This window comes from Syzygium oleosum, unplaced genomic scaffold (genome assembly GCF_021117445.2).
Source record: "Syzygium oleosum isolate NSW1041296 unplaced genomic scaffold, Sole_v2.1 Sole_v2.01, whole genome shotgun sequence".
NCBI lineage: Eukaryota > Viridiplantae > Streptophyta > Magnoliopsida > Myrtales > Myrtaceae > Syzygium > Syzygium oleosum.
Window position 1 is genome coordinate 34,109,694 of NW_026607485.1, and position 22,252 is coordinate 34,131,945.

Genomic DNA, 22,252 nt, shown 5'->3' on the forward strand with positions numbered 1-22,252 from the left:
CCCAGGAAAGGAAGCATAAACACAGAAGAGCAATAATAAATAAATTAATAATCACTAAAACCTGTTATAGAGCAATGATGGACAGTTCTTTAGGTTTGCTAATTTCGTTGAAAATGGCACCAACTGTCACCATCAAAAGTCAACTCCACAAGTCTACCGTTACGTTTACCGCTGGATGAGTGGCTTCTAGACCTGATGGAACTCTTGTAGTCTCTGAAGGAGATTCCGCGATTGATGGTCTTGAAGGTGATTTTCTACGGTGAGTCTGAGTCAACCACGGCAACGTTGCACATGGTGTTTTCGTCAACATAGTGGTTGGTTCTTTGCATTCAAAAGTTGCAACTACGTGCGTGCCAAATATCAGTTATTCCAAAAACATGGATCTGTCCTCCTTCTCAATCTTAACACCGATCCTATTACTCTTGTCTCTGTTTAATCACAGATCCTACTGTCAACAACCATATATTGATAATAAGCAGTTAAGCTGCTCATCCCCATTGTCTAAATTGAAAGGTTACCTCTGCAATGGCCCTCAAACTCAATGCCAATCCTTCCTTACCTTTCGATCTTCCTCCCTATACAACTCACCGCTCGCCATCACTTCGCTGCTCGGCTCAGATGCATTGGACATAGCCACCGTCAACAATGTCAGTTCCACTGCCGAAGAGATACCTTATGATAACTTGGTCATAGTTCCGGTTCCTTGCCATTGCACTGGAACTATTTATGCGCACCAGGTCACTTACACTGTGGCCAAGGGTGAAACCTATTTCACCGTAGCCAATGATACATTCCAAGGCCTGTCCTCTTGCCAGGCTCTAGCTGATCAGAACTACTATACAAGTGAGGATCTTGTTGTAGCTGCACAGCTGCTGGTTCCACTAAGATGCGCATGCCCAAGTACTAATGAGACAGCTAATGGGGTTAAATCCTCGCTTACATATTTGGTGACGTGGGGCGATACTGTGACTTCAATTGCGGAAAGATTCGGTGTCACTGCGCAAAGCGTTTTGGAGGCAAATATGATGACGAACAGCTCTACTATATTCCCTTTTACTTCCATCCTCATTCCCCTTTATTGTGCAAACAATTCCAAGAGTGCCTTCTGTTATTGTCCCAATGGATATGCCGAAGGAGGGCTCCGAAATGGCCTCAATTGCATGCCTGACCGGAAGAAGTTTCCTTTCAAGCTGGTTCTCGTGATAGGTAGCCATCGAATCTCTCTGCTAATTCCGTCCAGCAACACTGCATGCCTGATTGGAAGAGGTGACCCTTTTCCTGTACTATTATTGGCTCTGATGATGGCAGTTAGAAAGTCTGTGAGTATTGCAAGGAGATACATTCAATAATGCAAAATTATGCATCCAATACTTGAGACAAAAGCTCGAGTTTGAAATTATTCCATTTTCTTATGCACGCCATTTTGCATACTACACTTGGGACCTTTGCACTTTCTTTACAGTCTTTTACACTAGGCATTTTTTCTCTCCGCATCTTATCTATTTGGCACCTTCCGGTCTTGCTCAAATGCTCCAGTTGACGCACTTGATCTCTCTGATGATTCTTCCTTGCTTATAGATTGAAATACAACACGTGAATCTCATTTGCTGTGTATTTGTATTGTGGCTTCATGCAAATATTCATCATATACTTCTTCATTTGCAACATGACATTTCGAGCCCATGGTCTATTCTCTCCTAAGCTATGTTTTGTGATTGAACGCTGTCACCACTAGGGATGTTGCAGTGATGTGACAGTACTCCTTTAAATTTGGCAGAGTAACAAAGAAATTGCAGGCAGCAATTTGAATATTTTAGATGGCTTTTTTGTGAATTTGCTTTTAGAGAAAAGTGAAGTAGAAGGGACTTCTATTGTCTACTTCAACGACCTATACATAGGCTGACTTAGGAGAGCATACATGCTCCCCACTTAGGATTAGCAAAATCGGATTGGTCATCTCAGGCGAATTAATAGGAGCGTTTTGAATAGACAGAACTAGAATGTGTTATCTCACAGTTTCCTTATAGACTTACTGTTTTCTTTAGGTGCCGGCATTGGTATGGGATTCTTGTGTCTTTCGCTTTTCAGCTATTGCCTATACAGATATCTAAGGAAGCAAAGAGACAGAATTGTCAAGGAGAAACTGTTCGAGCAAAATGGTGGTTTGCTGTTGCAACAAAAGTTAGCACCTTATGGAAGAGATGGAAGAGCAGCAATATTCTCTGAAGAAGATCTGCAAAGCGCAACAGATAACTACAGCCAGAGCCGGTTTCTTGGTCAAGGAGGGTTTGGCACGGTTTATAAAGGGATGCTTCCAGATGGTACCATAGTTGCCGTGAAGAAGTCAAAGACCATCGACAGCGGTCAAATTGAGCATTTTATTAATGAAGTGGTTGTTCTATCGCAGGTTAATCATCGGAACATTGTAAAATTGATAGGATGTTGTTTGGAGACTAAGTTTCCTTTACTAGTGTATGAGTTCATCCCTAATGGCACCCTGTCACAGCATATTCATCAGCAAGATAGAGATTGCTCCCTTTCATGGGAATACCGGTATCGAATCGCATGCGAAGTCGCCGGAGCAGTAGCATACATGCATTCTGCAGCTTCAATTCCCATTTATCATCGAGACATAAAGCCGTCTAACATTCTGCTGGATGACAAGTACACTGCAAAAGTCTCTGATTTTGGTACCTCGAGGCCGGTTCCATTTGACAAAACTCACTTGACGACGGCCGTGCAAGGCACCTTCGGATACTTGGACCCGGAGTACTTCCAATCTAGTCAGTTCACAGATAAAAGTGACGTGTACAGTTTTGGAGTTGTGCTAGTTGAGTTACTCACAGGGCGTAAGCCAACATCCTTCTCAGGAGATGATGAAGGGAGACATCTAGTTGCTAGCTTTATCTTGCTAATGAAGGAATGCCGTTTGTCAGAGATCCTAGATCCTGTTGTGGCCAATGAAGCAAAGGCAGAGGAGGTTCTTGCAGTAGCAAGGCTTGCCACGAGGTGTTTGAGATTGAATGGGAGAAAGAGGCCTACCATGAGAGAGGTCGCCATGGAGCTTGAAGGACTTGGGAAATCTCAAAGTTTCTCTCAGACCAGCCAAAATCCTTATGCATTTGAAGATGGACTACCCGGTGAAGCCAATGAAGAATCAATAGATAGCACTTCCATATCACTTGAAGCTGTATCAATCTCAGTATAGATATCGAGATACAATATTCGGCATTCATACTGAACTTAATGTTTGTTTATCCTAAACAGCTTTGGAGATCGCATATGTAGCATGCAGTTACCAGAAGACACCTTTCAGTTAAAGGATTCTTTTTACTTTACTGCAGCTTGATGTTTTTCTTAACCATCGAATACCTATCCAAGCTTCATTCTAAAGATTTGCTGTAAATTAAGGTGGGAGAGCTCATTTTCATGGATCAATATTAATGGTTGACTCTCTTTGCATTAGGCGATTGATATGGTTCTCTCTTTCCCAATCACTGATGCATGGGGCTTTGGATATTTTTCAAACTGGCTACGTCATAAACTAGTTTTTCTGATTCCTCCTGTAGACTTGTCATATGCACACATCAACTTTGCTAGAAACTTGCTGGAAAATATCTAGCGGATACGTTGAAGCTGCTCACTTTCCTCAATCTCCTTTTGAGTAATCCTTCAAGTGATGTTGGTATTGAAACCTAGTGCTTCTATCTATCAAGTTCCACAACATTGTTTATGGCCTATGGGTTATCCAGAATTAGCCTCAAGTTGCAGCTTCCGCATTTCCGAATTGCTTCTTGACAAAATCCATAGCATAAGTAGGATAGAATTATTCACAAGTTCATACTAAAAAACATCAGCACTTTTACAGCCTAACACAGCTATCATCGGATATGGTTTCTTCAGAAGATGCGTCACTGTTCGATAACGATCAAGTTGTCCTGTTTACTGACATGATCCTCAGAATCCCTGTGAAACTTGGCTGCTTCGTGCTGCGTTTGCAACGAGAAATTTTGCATTCTTGAGTTAAGACCGAGTGAACTGAAGATGATTGAATCTAGGGGCTAGAGAGTAATGACATGATTTGAGAGGAAATTAGACCAAGCTCAGTTTGGTACATTTGAACTTAATTTTTATATTGAAATCGAAATACACTGACGAGTCCCCTGCCATACTTGGTATTCAAATCCACCCCGACGGCATATGAATTCCAATTCCAGGCCGTCGAGGTTGGAGCTGGATTTGCTGGTGATGAAGCAGTCCCGGTTGAGATTTAGGCGCATTGGCTTCCATATTTTACCAGCGCGTTTTGAATTGGTCGACAACGATTGTGATGGGGGGTTGCCGACACCTGCACCTGCCGAGGGGAATGGGAACTGTCCTAAAGAGAGACAAGATGGCCGGTCAGAGATAGAGCTGCGCGAGTTCTCGACGAAGGAAGGAGAAGATGGGGAGGTTGAAATGAGTGTGATGGAGGCGAATGGCAGAAACTCGGAAGCTGGGTTGGTTGTGGAAGGGATAGAAATCAGGCCCAAGGATGGGAAATAGAAGTGCCTTTATGATGCAGGGCAGGAGCAACTTTGCATGTACCGTCCCTTGATGAATAGCTTTTTTTCTCTTTTTCTGTCGTTGTTCTTTCAATGTGCCTTTGTCAATTTTTAGTAGCTTTCTACAGAGTCTGGAAAGCGTGTTCATGATCTATACCTACTTCAATCTCAAGTGGGGTAGGCATATGTCGTGAAGCGAATGGTTTTCGATCCGGCGAGCGAGCGCCCGACGCCTAATTTAATATGTGCATGAACGTTTCGTTTCTGTGTTTTACTGAAAAAGCTGTTGACATTCAAGTCCTCGTGAGCTGTTCGAGATCATTTGGCGGATTATTCAAGGTCAACCGAATTTCTTTTTCCAGTTTCGGCAGCTGCTACATACTCAATTTGAAACTTCAAACTTGTTCCGTGTCCAAACAATGGATTGTTAATTGGATCCGCGCAACTTCATGAGGAAGAACGGCGACGATTGGGGTTGACATTTCAGCGCAGCCAAGAATTGTCATTGGCACAACCCAGGTAAACTCCATTCATTTGTTCTCATGGAAGAGTGTGCAATCCTCATGTGGGTTTTAACTTTTAAGAACATATTTGGATGCAATCTGTGCGGTACGCCCGCTGGTGCCCGCGCTGGGTCTAAAAGAAAGACTTAGAAAAGCAGAGCTAAAGCCAAGGATGACTGGCCAGTATAATTTCTAGTCAATTAGTGGAATTGAAGAACGTTGTAGCACGGTCATAACAAATGTAGGTGACTTTTCTTGAAGGATTGGTGGGACTGCCTTGAAGGCGATTTTTATCTGCCAGTCTAAGTTCAACCATCAAAACTCTGTTTATTTTTATTAGGATTATGTGCACAAAAACAACAATATGAAGAGTAAATGCGAGAAAAAGAAGTCGAGACATAAGATTTTATCCTGATTTACTCTTGAAGTAGAGCTATATCCAGTAAAGGATTCTACTATAATTCGAATCTTCCACGTTTCTGTTACAACTCTCAATTACAAGAGAAAGAGATTATATATAAGTGACACAAGAAAATCCTAGTGGCCATGAAAGCCACAAGCCACTCAATAGCTATTCATACTTCCCTTCTTATCGATGGGGAGCAGGGGTGAGCAAAAAAAACCGCCCAGATCGAATCGGACTGGTCGGTTCTGAGCGATTTCTGGGGGCACCGGTCTAGTTCCAGACAATTGGAGCCGGTGAATTTCGGTTCGATTCCTGGTTCCAAGTGTGGAAACTGGACCGATTTTTTTAAATTTTTTTAAAATTTGTAAAGGAAAACCCTAATCTATCTCCCATTTCACTAAGGAAGACCCTTCAAGGCTGGAGCAATTACGTATACTTATGCACGTGAGAAAGATGACAAGAACAAATCAAAACTCAATAGTAATTGCTTATTTCAACGAAATTTTGCCACAAATTGAAAAAATCTATGTGAAACCTACAATGTTATACGTAACTCACCCATTATAGAAATGTCTTGATTATCAAGAACATCTTCAATTTCATCTTGAACATTAACGATAAATAAAAAAAAAATGAATATGCCACCGGTTTCATTGGCCCACCGAACTTGACCGGATTGACCGGTTCTAGGGGCACCATTTGAAATCGGGAACTGGACCACCCGAGAACCGATCACCCCTAATAAAGAGTATGAACTATACCCCAACAATTTCTCCTTATTTCTTCTAATCCGTGAAGTAATTGTTTTCGTTTTGTGTTGGAAATGAAAGGGCCCGGTGCCGTTTTCTGTATCATCTCTTTGGATCTTAAATGAGCATTTCACGGATATAACATAAGCGAAGGAAGTTTGGTACTTCAGCGAAGGAGGCATAAACACGGAAGAGCAACATAACAAATTAATTATCACATGAAAAACCTGTTCCAGAGCAATGTTTGACAATTCTTCACGTTTGCTATTTCGTTCAAAAAGGAACCGTCACCGTCAGCAGTCAACACCGCAAGTCTACCGCTACGTGTACCACTGGACGGGTGGCTTCCGGACCTGATGGAGCTCTTAGTCTTTGAAGTGGCTAGATTTTGCAACTAGAAAATGACATGAATGGCTCTTGGACTTTGACTTAATGTGTAACGTCATTTCTCAATTTTTAATTTATTTAATGTGATTTCTGAATTTTTTATATATGTTCAATTCAGTCTCCGAACTATATGAAAATGTTTAATGTTTTCCCTAAACTTGAATTAATGAAGGTACGACATTGGACATTTTCATATAGTTCAATGACTAAGTTAAACATGTACCAAAAATCTAGAAGACCACATTAAACTATATTACATATTGGGTCAAAGTTTAAAGACCATTTGTATCATTATTTCTTCTACAATTGATAGTGTCACACCCCAAATCCAACAAAAATGAGAGAATGACACAACCATTTTTCTATCAATGGTCAAGTCCATTGATCAATCTCTATCAAACACACATACCAATGGTCCATTCCATTGTAAAATCTATTGTTCATATCCTACTATGGTCATGGCATAATGCTTGGTAGAAAGGCGACCAAGTTTTTCCCTTGGTAATGTCTCCACTTATAGAATATCCTATAATCAGTATGCATATCCAGAGACCTAAAAGCAAGTTCACAGTGATAATGAGCATGAAACCATCATCCTCAAATACCAAAAATCAAATTCAAAAGCCATCTCATAAACCTAAAAGACATTTCACAACCAAAACATATATGTTTTTGCAACTCAACTCAAATTACGTTTCGTAAAACATTTTCTCAAATTAATTCAGAATTCATTTCATAAACCAGATTCGCAAAGGAGTATAAATACTTGATCTAGACTTTTATGCAACCAAAATGTTGTTTCATAATTCATATTACTTTCGAAACGTAAAGAAGAGATAGCACCACTTACCCGGAATTACCTAATTAAGACCAGAGAACAAAGGTTACTCAAATCGACAAACTTGCAATCCTATTAATTAAGTGAGAAATAACATCAAAATTGAGTAAAACATTATCTCAATTATGAATTGACTAAATTATGCTTAATCGCTAACAAAATGACTTCTACTCATCAAAAAAATCGCTTACCCAAAGCAGATATTCAAAACTATCCGCAATGCGGAGCTCACGTGTGAAATTTTAAAATTTCGTTCCAACTGAAACTTTACATTAAATCGATTCCCGTCAAATCTCAAAGCTCCACAACGCCCTAATCTATGATTTCAACGTAATTTGACAGCTTAACAACTCCAAAATCAGACCTCGCAGTTCAAATTTTACATAAGACTTGATTAAATGAATGAGCGGGCGTTGCGAAATGAACTGAATCAGGATTGGCGAGGCCCTGTAGCGTGTACCTCTCCCCTTTTTCCTTCCCCTTTATTCTTCTTTACCATTCTTTCTTTTGTTTGTCTTTCTATTCGTGCATGCGCTTTTCCCTTTTTAATAGCTGAACGTCTGGTGTCTTCCTTTTGTTGACTAGTCAAAATTTTCCTTTTCTTTGTGGTTTTTTCACTCTTTGGCTAGCTACTTGGTCAAAATACGCAAGGTGATTTTCTGCGGCGTGCCAGCCACGGCAACTTTGCAATTGGTGTTGACAACAAGAACAGCAGGGGTTGGTCCTTTGCATATCAAAGTTGCAACAATGTGCATGCAAAATCTCTGTTATTCCAAAACCATGGATCTGTCGTCCCTCTCGATCTTAGCACCGATCCTATTACTCTTACCTCTGTTTAATCACGTATCTTACTGTCAACAGCCATATATTGACAACGAGCAGCAGCTTGACTGCTCATCCACATTACCTCAACTGAAAGGTTACCTCTGCAATGGCCCTCAAACGGAATGCCAGTCCTTCCTGACCTTTCGATCTACCTCGCTGTACAACTCACCGCTCACCATCGCTTCACTGCTCAGCTCAGACGCGCCGGACATAGCCACCATCAACAACATCAAATCCACCACCGAAAAGATACCTTATGATGACTTGGTCATAGTTCCAGTTCCTTGCTACTGCACTGGAACTATTTACTCGCATCAGGCCGCTTACACTGTGGCCAAGGGTGATAACTATTTCAACTTATCCAGGATTACATTCCAAGGCCTTTCCTCTTGCTCGGCTCTAATTAATCAGAACTACTACGATGGTGATGCTCTTGCTGTAGATGCACAGCTGCGGGTTCCACTAAGATGTGCATGCCCAAGTACTAAGGAGACAACTGATGGGGTTAAATCATTGCTTACATATTTGGTAACACAAGGCGATTCTGTATATTCAGTCGCAGAAAGATATGGCATCAGTGCGCAAAGCGTTATGGAGGCAAATATGATGACGGATGCCTCGGTAATATACCCTTTTACTACCATCCTTATTCCCCTTAATTGTGCAAACAAGTCCAAGAGTTCCTTCTGCTCTTGTCCTAATGGATATGCCGAAGGTGTGTACAGAAATGGCCTCAATTGCATGCCTGATCAGAAGAAGTTTCCTTTCAAGCTGGTTCTCGTGATAGGTAGTCCTCAGCTCTCTGCTAATTCTGTCCAGCAACACTTCATGCCTGTTGCAAGAGGTTACCCTCTTCGTGTACTATTTCTGGCTCTGATCATGGCAGTTAGAAAGTCTCTGACTATAACAACGACTGTTACATTCGATAATGCAAAATAATGCATACAATACCCAAAAAGAAAATAAAAACTCGAGGGTGAAATTATTCCAATTTCTTACACGCCATTTTGCATACTACAGTTTGGAACGTAGCACTTCTTTTACACTCATGTAAACTAAGCCTTTTTGCTCTCCGCATCTTATCTATTAGGCACCTTCCTCCATTCGACGCACTTGATCTCTCTGATGATTCTTCCTTGCTTATAGATTGAAATACAACGCAGAAATCTCATTGGCTGTCTATTGGTATTTTCATGCAAATAATCATCATTTTCTTCTTCTTTATTTGTAAAAAGACATTTTAAGTAAATGGTTTATTCTCTCCTAAGCTATGTTTTGTGATTGAACGATGTCACGACTAGGGATGCTGCAGTGATCGTGACAGTACACCTTTAGGATTGGCAAAGTAACCAAGAAATTGCAGGCAGCAAATTTTATGGCTTCTTTGCAAATTTGCTTCCAGAGAAAAGAAATGAAGAAAAGAGTTCTATTATCTACTGCAATAGCCAAAACATAGGCTGGCTTTAGGAGAGCATGCAAGTTAGTATTGTGACATGTTCCACACTTAGGAATTGTAAAATTGTATTAGTCATATCAGGCAAATTACTAGGCGAATTTGAATAGATGAAACTAGAATGTGTTATCTCTCAGTTTCCTTATAGACTTATTGTTTGCTTTAGGTGCCAGCATTGGTATGGGATTCTTGTGTCTTTCGCTTTTCAGCTATTGGCTATACAGACGTCTAAGGAAGCGAAGAGACAGAATTGTCAAGGAAAAACTGTTTGAGCAAAATGGTGGTTTGCTGTTGCAACAAAAGTTCTCACCTTATGGAAGAGATGGAATAGCAGCAATATTCTCTGAAGAAGATCTGCAAAGAGCAACAGATAACTACAGCCAGAGCCGGTTTCTTGGTCAAGGAGGGTTCGGCACGGTTTACAAAGGAATGCTACGAGATGGTACCATAGTTGCGGTAAAGAAGTCAAAGACCATCGAGAGAGGCCAAATCGAGCAGTTTATTAATGAAGTGCTTGTTCTATCGCAGGTTAATCATCGGAACATTGTAAAATTGATAGGATGTTGTTTGGAGACTAAGCTTCCTTTACTAGTGTATGAGTTCATACCTAATGGTACCCTGTTCCAGCATATTCATCAGCGTGACAAAGATAGTTCTCTTTCATGGGAAGATCGGTATCGAATCGCATGTGAAGTTGCTGGAGCCGTAGCATACATGCATTCTGCAGCTTCAATTCCCATTTATCACCGAGACATAAAGCCTTCGAACATTCTGTTAGATGACAAGTACACTGCAAAAGTCTCTGATTTTGGTACCTCAAGGCTGGTTCCATCTGAAGAAACTCACCTGACAACGGCCGTGCAAGGTACTTTCGGATATTTGGACCCGGAATACTTCCAATCCAGTCAGTTCTCAGATAAAAGTGACGTGTACAGTTTTGGAGTAGTGCTAGTTGAGTTACTTACAGGGCGGAAGCCATCTTCTTTATCAGGAGACGACGAAGGGAGAAATCTAGTTGCTAGCTTTATCCTGCTAATGAAGGAAAACGGTTTGTCAGAGATCCTAGATCCTGTTGTGGCTAATGAAGCAAAGGCGGAGGATGTTCTAGCAGTGGCAATGCTAGCCATGAGGTGTTTGAGATTAAATGGGAGAAAGAGACCTACTATGAGAGAGGTTGCCTTGGTGCTTGAAGGACTTAGAAAATCTCAAAGTTTCTCTCAGACCAGCCAAAGTCCTTACGTATTTGAAGATGGACTACCCGGTGATATCATTGAAGACTCGATAAATATCACAACCATGTCAATTGAAATTGAATCAATCTCTATATTGACATCAAGCTAGAGCAGTTGGCATTCATTCTTCAATTTTTGTTTATCCCAGACTGGTTCGAAGATAGCATGTGTAGCATACATTAGCAGTTACATGCAGTTTGGCAACATTAATATCTTTTATGGATTTTCGTGGTTTTCCTTGTTGTTGATAAGAAACCATTTTTTCCGCTTTGCTGGTTGACACCGGTGTATTCTTCTGGGATAACTGAAAGATTGAAAGAGCAGATAACAAGAATGATTGGCAAAATTATCCAGCGCGTTTCTTGTGCGATAAATTGAAAGACTAAAAAGAGCAAAGTCAAAATACAATGACTGGAAAAATGATTCCTTGTGGAGTAGGTGAATCCAAAAGCAGTGCTTCTTAGTTAGCTTACGTTTCTTAACCACATCCTACACGGGCCAAGTAAGTGCACTTGTTGCCTAGTTTTCCTTGGTTTATATGAACACGATGGGTGCCAGAACAGATACTTTTAACAAATACTATGAAGCTGTCCTTAGTTCTCAGAATAACCTTCCTTTCCTCTCCGTGTAACTGAATTCCCACTGTCAACAACCGTGTGTTGGCACTGGGCAGGAAATTTGCCGCTCCTCTGCTTCCACACTGAGCTCACACCTCTGCAATGGCCCTCCAGCCTCGTGCCAGTCCTTCATGACTTTTTGAGCAACCCTGGGATAAGACTCGCCTCTCACCATCTGTTTGTTCCTCGGCTTGGACTCTTCCGTCATAGGGCCGTCAACAACATTCCATCCATCACCGACAGGATACCCCCCGGAAAGCTTGGTCATTTATCCAGTTTCATGCAATTGCTGCGGAGGTGTCTACTTGCAACTGGTCTCTTATATTGTGGCCAGCAGCTACACATATTCATCAATTGCCAATCTTACTTTCCAAGGCCTGGCCTCTTGCCAGGCAATAGCTGACCATAGCTACAAGGATAATGGTAATTCTACACTAGATGGAAAGCTAATGATTCTGCTAAAATACGCATGCCCACATACTAATCAGACGGCTGAGGGGATCACATCCTTGCGGAAAGACATGGCTGCAGCACACAAAGCACACAGGAGGCAAACATTATGTTGCCCGCCAACTATGTTGTAGACCCCTTTTCTCTTATTCTTGTTCCCCTAAATAGCAAGGCAAGGGTTTCTGCTACTGTCCCAATGGATACATTGTAGGCGGAAGTGAAGGAGGCCTCGGATGCATAAATAATTGTAACACGTTCCCCAGGAAGCTGGTTCTCATGATGGGTAACAAACTCTCTCCTGGTGATACCATTTCGCTAGATTTGATTATCGCGACCGAACTCCCGAGCCCTTTTTTAAACGACATGCAAAAAAAGGGGGGCTCGCCTGGTACGTGCTAAGTCTAGGTTCGGGACTTAACTCGGGCTCTCCCAAGCCCATACCATCGCGACTTAGGGTTTAAGTGTTTAACATGCAAGTGGTTTATATCAAGGAGTCGCCACTAATCGATTTGGGGTGGGTCGATTAGAAACCCAAATAGGGTGATGGGAGAATCACCCTATTCCTACGAACCAGAGATTAAATGAGTTCGGGGACTTGGTTACACTAGTTGGATAACTAATGCCCTTTCGGTACCATTTTACCCTGTTCATTTCAAAACATTTGTCGTGCAATTTGGATTGATTTTAGGACCTTTCTCCTAACATGTGAGGTGATCAAACGAGTGCATAATCAGAAACGATTAGCAGTCAGGAACACAACAATTCATGCAACCTAAGGTTCTAACCTTAACTAAGTCAGATGACATTCAAAAACACAATAGCTCATGGAATTGTATTAAAAACATGCATAATAATACAGCGATAATAAAAACTATCATGCAAAATATTACCGCGCAATCTCAGGATTGTCTAATTTAAACAAGATAAAAATATGCATAATAATACTATAATAAATTAAACATTTAGAATATATCACACAAATTTTTTTAATTTTTTTAATTTTTTTTTTTTTCGAGAAAAGAAAAAAAAAATAATAATAATAATACAGAAGAAAAGAAAAATAAAAAAAATTAATTTTTTAATTTTTTTTTTAAATTTTTTATTTTTTTAAAAAAATTTTAAATAAAATAATAATATAATATTAACCGGTCGGGTCGGATCCGACCCGGTCAACGGATCCGACCGGGCGTTGACCGGGTCTGACGGTCAATCCGGGTGGTCGGAACCGACCCGGTCACGGATCCGACCCGGCGTTGACCGGTCGGCCCAATCCGCCGGTCGGAACCGACCAGCGTCAACGGATCCGACCGGGCGTTGACCGGTCGGATCCAGCGATCCGGTCGGCCTGAACCGACCCGAGTCAACGGATCCGACCGGGCGTTGACTCGGTCGGATTCGTTGATTCGGGCCGAATCCGACCCGAACAAACAGACTACGGGGAGGGGCGCCGGCGAGGCCAAAATTGGCCGTCCGGCCGACCCAGCCGCCGCCGCCCCAAGTCGCCCGACTAGGACCGGCCTGTGGCGGCTACTCACTTGAGCCGCCGTAGGACCACCGTTCGCCGACCGGCGGCCAAAAACAAACCAGCCTCTTTGAGGCATTTCATCGAACAGGTGGCGTGCACGGCAAAAATCAAGGGATTTCGGTCTCCTCCGGCGACTCGGTCGGCTCCAACGGCCTTGGTTCGCCTCCGACGGTGAGCAGAGACCGGGACCGACGTCGGTATGGGCCGGGATTCGCACGAAATGGCCGGCGCGAGTCCCGCCCCAACCACGGAAAACGGGGGAAACAGAGGAGGTTTCTACGGGGCTCACTGGTCGACGGTGCGCCTGGTGGCCTTCCTGGCCTGCTCCGTGGGCGACAGCGACGCCGGGCCGGGTTGTCTTTCTTGCTCCGGCGTGGCCTCGGTTTGCTCTCTCTCCCTCTCTATTCTCTCTCTTGTCTCTCTCAGTCTCTCTCTGTGTTTCGCCGACCGGGGGCTCTCTCTCTCTCACTGTGTCACTGCCATCGGCTCGACGGTGGGGATGGATGGCTGAGACGCGGTGCGAGCACGGCGGTCGCCGGAAGAGCTCTCGGTCTCTTCCTTTCTCTCTCGGCTTCTCTCTGTGTTTTTTTTCTAAAAAAATGGCCCACCGACCGGGACTCTCTCTCTCTCTCTGGCTTTTATAGGCGGCGACGACGCGTCTCTCTGCCTCTCTGCGTCGGCGTGACGACGGCCTGCACCGGCCTACGCCACGCCACGACTTTCGTGGCCATTGCAGGCCGGTGCAGAGCAGAGGGGGGGTCGGTGCAGAGAGGGTGCAGAGAACCGAGAGGGAGGAGAGGATAAGGGAGAGGGAAATGGGAGAGGACGGACCGGCCATTAATGCCGGTCCCGTCGGCGTGCTCATCCGGCTCTCCTTCGCCGCAGCACGGCGACGGCGAGAAGCGGCGCCGCCGTGCGTCACGCTTCCGTCGAGCGGGGAGAACAGGGCGGAGAGCGACCGGCGCAGTGGGGAAGAAGAAGGAAGGAAGAAGGGTGGGCCGGGCCTGGCCCAAATGCGCGAGAGGGAAAAAAAAAGGAAAGGGCGGGCCCGCGCGAAGGAAAAAAAGAAAAGAAAAAGGGCCGGGCCGGGGAAAAAGGAAAAAGGAAATGGCCGGGTCGGCCCGGCCCACCCGGCCCGACTCGAAATTTTTTTTTTTTTTTTTGTTTAAAATTTAAGAAAATATGCTCTAATAGGCCCTATTAATGCACATATGCCTAATGTTTATATGCAATGCATTTAAATAGAAATATATTTTTTGTTTTAGGAATTAAAGAAAATTAATTCCTAAATTTTGCAATTAATTTTGGGCAAATTAAAAATAGGTGTCACAAATGCCTCTTTGAAGGTGAGCTTCACAGAGATTGAGCTCGCAGAGGTTACGTTCAAAGATAAAATGGCACCTAAATTTGGCCCATGCATGCTCAATGAATGTTATTTTTGGCGAGACCGGAGTCCCATTTTTATGATGCGATATGATGATGCGTGCTAAAGCAAATAAAAACATACCTGGGGCTACTTACCTTGCCGAAGGGTAGAGTAATTCCAGATGGTTGATATTGTGTGTCGAGGACCCGAACTTGTCTTCGGTCGCCTTGACGAAAAAATGGTTTGTCTAGGACCCGAACCTTTCTTCGGTCGCCTTGACGGGGATTGTTTTTGTCTAGGACCCGAACCTTTCTTCGGTCGCCTTGACTGGGAAATCGTCTCGCCTAGGACCCGAACCTATCTTCGGTCGCCTTGACTGGATTTCATTTGTCTCGGACCGAACCATTCTTCTGGTCGCCTTGACGGGGAAATCGCTTGCCTACGACCCGAACCTATCTTCGGTCGCCTTGACTGGATTTCATTTGTCTCGGACCGAACCATTCTTCTGGTCGCCTTGATCGGGGAAATCGCTTGCCTAGGACCCGAACCTTTCTTCGGTCGCCTTGACTAGATTTCATTTGTCTAGGACCCGAATCTACCTTCGGTTGCCTCGACGGGGAAATCGCTTGCCTAGGACCCGAACCTTTCTTCGGTCGCCTTGATCGGATTTCATTTTGTCTGTCTAGGACCCGAACCTTTCTTCTGGTCGCCTTGATCGATCGGATTTTGCCTGTCTAGGACCCAAACCTTTCTTCGGTCGCCTTGACTGACTGGATTTTGTCTGTCTAGGACCCGAACCTTTCTTCGGTCGCCTTGACTGAGGATTGCTTTGACAAAGTACCTGGGGGTCCTCGCCCGAGGATTTGATGGTTTGCCTGGTGGGTCCTCGCCAGCAGGTCTTGAAAAGGCTCAAACGATGAGCACCTGGGGGTCCTCGCCCGAGGATTTGATGTGAACATGGGGGTTAATCCCATGCTCAGGAGGGTGAACAACGGGGTCAATCCAATGTTCAGAGGGTGAACAATGGGGTCAATCCGATGTTCAGAAGGTGAACAATGGGGTCAATCCGATGTTCAATTGGTGAACAACGGGGTCAATCCGATGTTCAGTGGGTGAACAACGGGGTCAATCCGATGTTCAAAGGGTGAACAAAAGGGGTCAATCCAATGTTCAAAGGGTACCATAACAATCGTAGGTACATGGATTTCTCGAATCGGCATGGGTAAAATGTACTTACCGGGCACGTTCCCGCTCTTAAGGGCGTGTCTCCGTCGACAAGTTTTTCTTTGTACAAAGACATACGTATTCATCGGAGAAATAGACAACTGAGGCTATTCTTGAATATCGTATGAAATATCTTGACTAGCTAGTCAAGATGCTTTTCTTTTTCAAAGAAATACCTGTTTACCTTTCGGGTAGTTTGAAAAGAAATTTGATGAAATACCGGGATTTCTTACCGGAGGTTTGATGTATCATCCGCCGAATACCCGACCTTTTCAGGGCATCTCTTTGTGATGATAATGAGGGCTTTTCCGAGCCCGAATTTTCGTGTTCTATCACCGGGGATTAGAACTCGAGCAAGCAAAAGCATGCCGTATCAATTCCACTTGGGGAGCGGAAGAAATTTTTCGTGACATCTTTGGAGGCGCTCCAAAGGGCATATGTTCTTTGAGTCTTTGAGGATATTTTACTGTCAAAGAGAGTTAGCGCAAACATGCATGCATTCATCAAGGATAGACAAGCTAGGCTATCCCGAATGTGTATTTGAAAGTTCATGCATGATGGTTTTGCCATGCTCATCACCAAACATCCACCGAGGGTAAATCAAGACAATTTTCGCTTGGGAGGTGGACTTCTCGAGATGCCGAACGAGGATTCTCGCCAAAAGGACTTTCCACTCGCTCTCATTGAAAAGGGCTATTTGTCCCGTCCATTAATGCGGGAACATCGAAAACACTCAATCTCGACCACTATCACATCCGTAGTGGTCTCGAGTTTTTCGCAAGCGGTACGACGACGCCAATCCGAGAGGTCTTCTTCGTGGTCGTAATGTAGGCTTGGTCAATGGCTTAACGAAGGAGACTGTCCGAGTCAAGGCCATGAAAAAAATATTCTGCAATCATCTCCGGGTTTACAAGTCAAGAACCTGCAAAACGAGATAGAAATAGTCTTGCTCGCACTTCCTCGAGCGTTGTTTATAAACATTTGAAATTTCACGTTAAATCAAGTGTCCTAGTCAGAAGAGACTTCATGAGGGACGTAACGTGGGCTCAGTTCACAGGTTGAGAAACGAAAGGATCGTTAGGCTCAAAAATGTGTGTAAGGGTGAGAGTTGGTGATCATCTTGGCATTGTCACCTGTCTTTTTCTTCATCATCAGGATCCTCTTGGACAATTCCCTGGGTAATCCCGTGTTTTAGCATCTTTGACAACTTTTTCTTGAGGAGCTTATGCGTCAAGCATTTTCCTGGATACCATTCTATCATGTGACGATCTTTGTCAAGACAGAGTTCCTAAAGTAGGAATTTGTATCGGAGAAGAACTCAAGTTTAACCCTTTGGGGTCGTCTTTTCATCGCTTTTTCTTCTTCTCCTTTTTCTTTTCTTTGTTTTTTTTATTCATGGGCATTGGCCTTGCTTTTACCAGGCACACCGCTTTTTCATGCCCCTAGTTTTCAAAGATTTGTTTATCGCTTCTTTGGTGTTGTCGACTAGCCTAAACAAGTTTGAGCAGACAATGTTATTAGGCTCTTGGAGTCTTCATCTTGATTCGGTACTTTGGACCCTGATGCTCAAGCTGTAGTGACTTTTGCCTTGCCCCGGTGTAGGGGATGATCACCAACTGGGTTGGTACGAAATGAAATCGCCGGCTCGATTGGGCTAGCAAGGGATATAAGTGTATGGGATAGAAGAAGAACCGCTCTTCGTCATCCTAGGGCACTTAAATTATTGTGAGAGTTCATCCGCAATAAAAACACTCAAAGATTAATGCAAATGAAAGCAAGAAAATTTCTATTCATCTTTTCACCTTGTGTGAGTGATACCGATGATCATAGAAAATTTTAGATATTACAAACTCCTCATCCTTCTTGTCTTGCTCATCACCGTTATCAATAAGATGTTGGCATTTTGGACAAGCTTTAGTTTGTCAGTTGCTTCTCTCTTGACAAAGCCCTCTTAGCCTCGACTGCTCAGCCGTCGATGGTGTGCTTGTCTTGGAGGACTCTCGTCGAGGACCGCCGGATCCATAAGGACGACGAGGCCGAAACCACTGGGAGTAGTGATCGAAAGGGAGGGACGCTCTTCTTTGCTCCTCTCGAATTTGAATTCTCCCGTGATGCCGATTTACCTCAAGCCGCCCAATGTGGGGTGGTTCTTGACAGGGTGATTTAAAAAGAACCTCCAAGTGTATGGGCTCAAATGGTCAAGCAAAGGATTAATGGTAGTGTATGGGGCAGAGAAATGAACTGCCTCTCGTCATTTTGGCTACCGTACCTTATGCGAGAAATCTCTTTACCTTGTAGAAGTGGAACCTTTTCGCTCATCTTACATGGGTTTGGTACTTGAGAATGTGTATAGGCTAAGGATTGCCTCTCATCATCCTGACACACCTCGTTCAATACCTCGGAGTAGTTCGACACCATTCGTCGAATTGTCAAAATTTTCACAGGGAATTGGTGAATTAAACAGGTAAAATTACCATGCGAAATTCTTTCCAAAAGACATGCGATGCACTTAGAGGAGGGTTAAGCATTTATTTGCTTTAACATGTTTCTTCCTCCTTTGATTCTTTCAACTCTTAAAGTTTTAAGGGAAAGAAATACTTACCTGTGCTGCAGCAGCAACGAGGTAAACCTGTAAGATAATAATAAAAAAGACCATGTTAATGAATGGCTCTTTGGGGAACAGGAATGGGAACGATACAACATTACCCTTCGTGATTCCCTTCATTTGAGATCAAACTGACAACTCCTTGAGTTTTCTCGGATGTTGATAATTTCTCCTAACAAAAACAGGAGCTTATGTTAGAAATGAGAGGATTGAGGGTAAATTGAGAACGATACAGATTACCCTTCTTCCATTTTGCCTTCAAAGCTAGCAGTAGTCTTTTTCTCCTCTTTACTTTGTTCAACCTTCTCGTCTCGCTCCGCTCCTCCATATTCTTGGTCATGAAGCTCGAATGAGATCCTCTATAATTAGGGGTGCTCCCAAAAAGAGGGTTCTATTGTCAGGGCATGCTGTGTCAATGCGGTTCCAGCATGTTGAGAAGTTTCTTGTGGATGCTCCGATTCTCGACTGCACAGGCATGTGCAATTGCTTGCGTGGAGAACTTCGCAGCAAAGCTAATCTCTACTTTAAAGGTTTTTGACGAACATGGGCATGACTACCATTGAGACTTCTGTGGTTGTCAGGATCGACCTTGACGCCATTTTGTCATGTGCGAAGTCTTTTCCAGCTGCTTGCACAGGATCTTTACTCAAATTTGTCCTATATAAAAAGAAAGAATGTGTCATTTCTATGCTAAAGTGGATGAACTTTAGGAACGAAATACACCCTTTTTTATGGACTGGGGGATTGCATGCCCCATAGTCTACTCTTCCAATTAAGCACTTCTTCGTCATGCTTCATTCGAGAGGTCCCGACATTGGTGCTCTATCCGGCACGCTAGCACGTCAGAGTCATGTTCCCCAGTTCATTATCGGTAGTAATGAAATTTGCCCCATGTTTCATTTGAATGTTGGATGATCTTCGCTTGGACTGCTCCTATCGATGAGTTGGTCCGCGATCATTACCAGGGGCGATGTGCTCTTCGGTTTGTGTCATTTCCAAATGTCCCTTTTCGTAATAATAAATCAAAAAGGAGTATGCTCTCGAGACACGAAGTGAGCGAGTTAGAAAGACAAACAGTGTCTATGAGCATGCATGCTTTTTCACCACCATTCTTTTTCGCCCTTTTGAAAAATGATAAAACGTTTGTTTTATTTTCAAAAGTTTAGAAATGAGGAGCATGAGGAAGCCCGGCCTCGAACACTTTCCTTTACATGGTCGGATATCATCAACGGGCCGGTTTGGGATACTTCCTCAGCCCTCAAAACAAAACATTTGTAATTCTTTTGAATAGTTCAGCGAATTACATTTGTTGGAATGGAAATTGCAATACTAAAATTCCAAGCATAATTACAAATTCGAAAACTGGGAATTCTAGAAAAAATTTGAGACTTTAGAAAGCAAGAAAAGCTCCTACATAGAGGATTCAAACTATTAAATATGCCTCTATTCTAAAGGAGGAAAATTGAGTCTTCGCTTACTCAATGATGACATCCGCGCTCCCGCTTGATTGGGTGGTGCATTGCATGAATGAAAACATCTTTGCATCCAAGCAATTTCGGACCTTATTTTTCAAGACAAAGCAGCAAATCGTTGACGGAATGTCCCATTTCGCCCAAATGATAGTCACATGCCTTGGAGGAGTCGTAGTTGGGAAACGCTCGGGATTTTCACGCTTTGGCTCTTTAGCAAGCAACCTCTTTTCCAGGAGAATAAAGCGGTGATCCGAGACATAGGCAAAGGGAGTGGCGTGAATCGCTTTTTGTTATTTCCCTTTGGGCGGCGGCTGCGGCTTGAGGCCGGTTGTCTGTCCACCGCTTATCCGAATCATTGGGGAAGGACGAACGGTTTGGGTGTATGCAACATCCGTATCTGTCAGGGGTTCTTTCTCCTTCTTCTTGCCGAGATTCTTGCTTGTGGAAGTGGGGTCTGTGAACCACCCCTCACGCAATCCCATTTCGATTCGTTCGCCCACAGGAACAAGACGATTAAGGGATTCAGCAGTGGCACCAACCAGGCGGTGTCTGTATTCATATGGAAGAGACTTTATGAACAACTTCACTTGTTCATGATCAGTGAGTCATGGGGTAACGGCGGCCAAGTTTCTCCATCTCGTGGCATACTCTTTAAAGGACTCACTCTTCTTCTTCTCGCCGTTGCCCGAGATCGTCACGAGTGAAGGTGACGTCAAGGTTGAACTGATAATGCTTGAGGAATGCATCGCCGGCATCATCCCAAGACTTAAAGGTATCCACATCCTTCGACATATACCATGTCGTAGTGGCCCCGTCAAACTCGCTTGAAAGGTCCGAATCATGAGGGGTTCATTGTCAACGCATCTGGGTCATCCGCACATGATACATGTGCAAATGATGTCTCAGGGCATGAGGTACCGTCATACTTCTCGAATTCCGCATCTTGAATTTTTCTCGGTACTTTGACCCGTTTGTATATAGACAGTCAAGTGGGACAAGATTTTGCGGGCCTTGTAGCTTTCAAGATCTCCTCGACCTTTGCAAGGCGTTTGTCCTGTTCCGTCATCGCATGCTTCAAGTTCAGGCTTCTTGACAAGCAAGGGAAGCGGATCGTCCTCCAACAGGGGCATTTTACTGTCACTGGCAGAGGCTTTGTCTTTTCCAGTAGACGATGGTGATAACACCACCTCAACTGCTGCAGGCGTAGGTGTGAGCTTGCCATGAATGGATTCCACCTGCTTTGTGAGATTTTGGATCGCATTGATGACCATTTTCATCTCATCTTCCATGTTGTTGAGACGGACGTTTTCTTCGGCCATTTTTTGTAGCTACCGCGAAAACGCTAATATGAATGAGTATAATGCTCAATAAAGAATCATTCTATGACTTAGTCATATTATTATTGCGTATTTTCTTTATTTGCAAAGAAAAAATAAGCAAAAGGGTTTTTATTAATATTAACATTACAAAGCGGCCCCGGGTTCGAACCCCGGTCGCCTGACCGTGACGCTACATCCCCGGATACCATGGGCCGAAGGCCGCGATGGTGTCATCGAGGGGCAAAAATTTTTATTTAAAGCATAAAAACGGCCCGAGTTATATTAACATTTGTACAACCCATAAACATTTTTACAGAGATAACCAAAATTCCCGAACATAATTACGGGAAATATAAAAAGCAGGTTTTTAACAAAAGGGCGCCATTCCCGGATACTTATTTTATAAATGATGGGAAATCACGATCTCTCGGAGGCGCTTATTTTTACGGACAAGCTCCGCAATAAGCGTATCCCTGGTATATAGACTCGCAATCAACAAGTGGCCTAACATTAACCAATCAATTGAATATGTAGGCCGTATATATAAAAAATGAGAAGGGATAGAACATATACCTTTCCTTGAACTATGGCAATCGCAACAACATGCACATGAGGAGTGAGGTTCGATTTCTATTTAGATCGGCTCAACAACATGAAGTTAAAAGGGTGCCCGACCGTCGCAAGCTCTCGCGTTGGTGTCAAGTCCTTTTAACCTCGGCCAAATCGAAAGGAATATC

At 43.4% G+C, this 22,252-nt stretch overlaps 2 protein-coding genes across 2 annotated transcripts; both read left to right on the top strand.

The window, feature by feature from the left end:
• The first annotated feature begins 356 nt into the window (after positions 1-356).
• Positions 357-3,264, top strand: LOC115680531 (wall-associated receptor kinase-like 9). Its single transcript, XM_030604346.2, has 2 exons — positions 357-1,206; positions 2,046-3,264. Exons 1-2 carry the CDS (start codon positions 378-380, stop codon positions 3,206-3,208), a joined length of 1,992 nt encoding a protein of 663 aa, XP_030460206.2. The 5' UTR covers positions 357-377; the 3' UTR covers positions 3,209-3,264.
• A 4,893-nt stretch (positions 3,265-8,157) lies between these two features.
• LOC130138172 (wall-associated receptor kinase-like 1) lies at positions 8,158-11,170 on the top strand. The gene is made up of 2 exons (XM_056311388.1): positions 8,158-9,039; positions 9,872-11,170. The coding sequence occupies exons 1-2, from the start codon at positions 8,175-8,177 to the stop codon at positions 11,044-11,046; spliced, it is 2,040 nt and encodes a 679-aa protein (XP_056167363.1). The 5' UTR covers positions 8,158-8,174; the 3' UTR covers positions 11,047-11,170.
• The last annotated feature ends 11,082 nt before the right edge of the window (positions 11,171-22,252 follow it).

Excerpts from the sequence above, each read along its gene's own strand:
- LOC115680531 (XM_030604346.2), top strand. The coding sequence starts at position 378 with ATGGATCTGTCCTCCTTCTCAATCTTAACACCGATCCTATTACTCTTG. Across the intron at positions 1,207-2,045 it reads CAAGCTGGTTCTCGTGATAG|GTGCCGGCATTGGTATGGGA; the intron begins GTAGCCATCGAA and ends TGTTTTCTTTAG.
- LOC130138172 (XM_056311388.1), top strand. The coding sequence starts at position 8,175 with ATGTGCATGCAAAATCTCTGTTATTCCAAAACCATGGATCTGTCGTCC. Across the intron at positions 9,040-9,871 it reads CAAGCTGGTTCTCGTGATAG|GTGCCAGCATTGGTATGGGA; the intron begins GTAGTCCTCAGC and ends TGTTTGCTTTAG.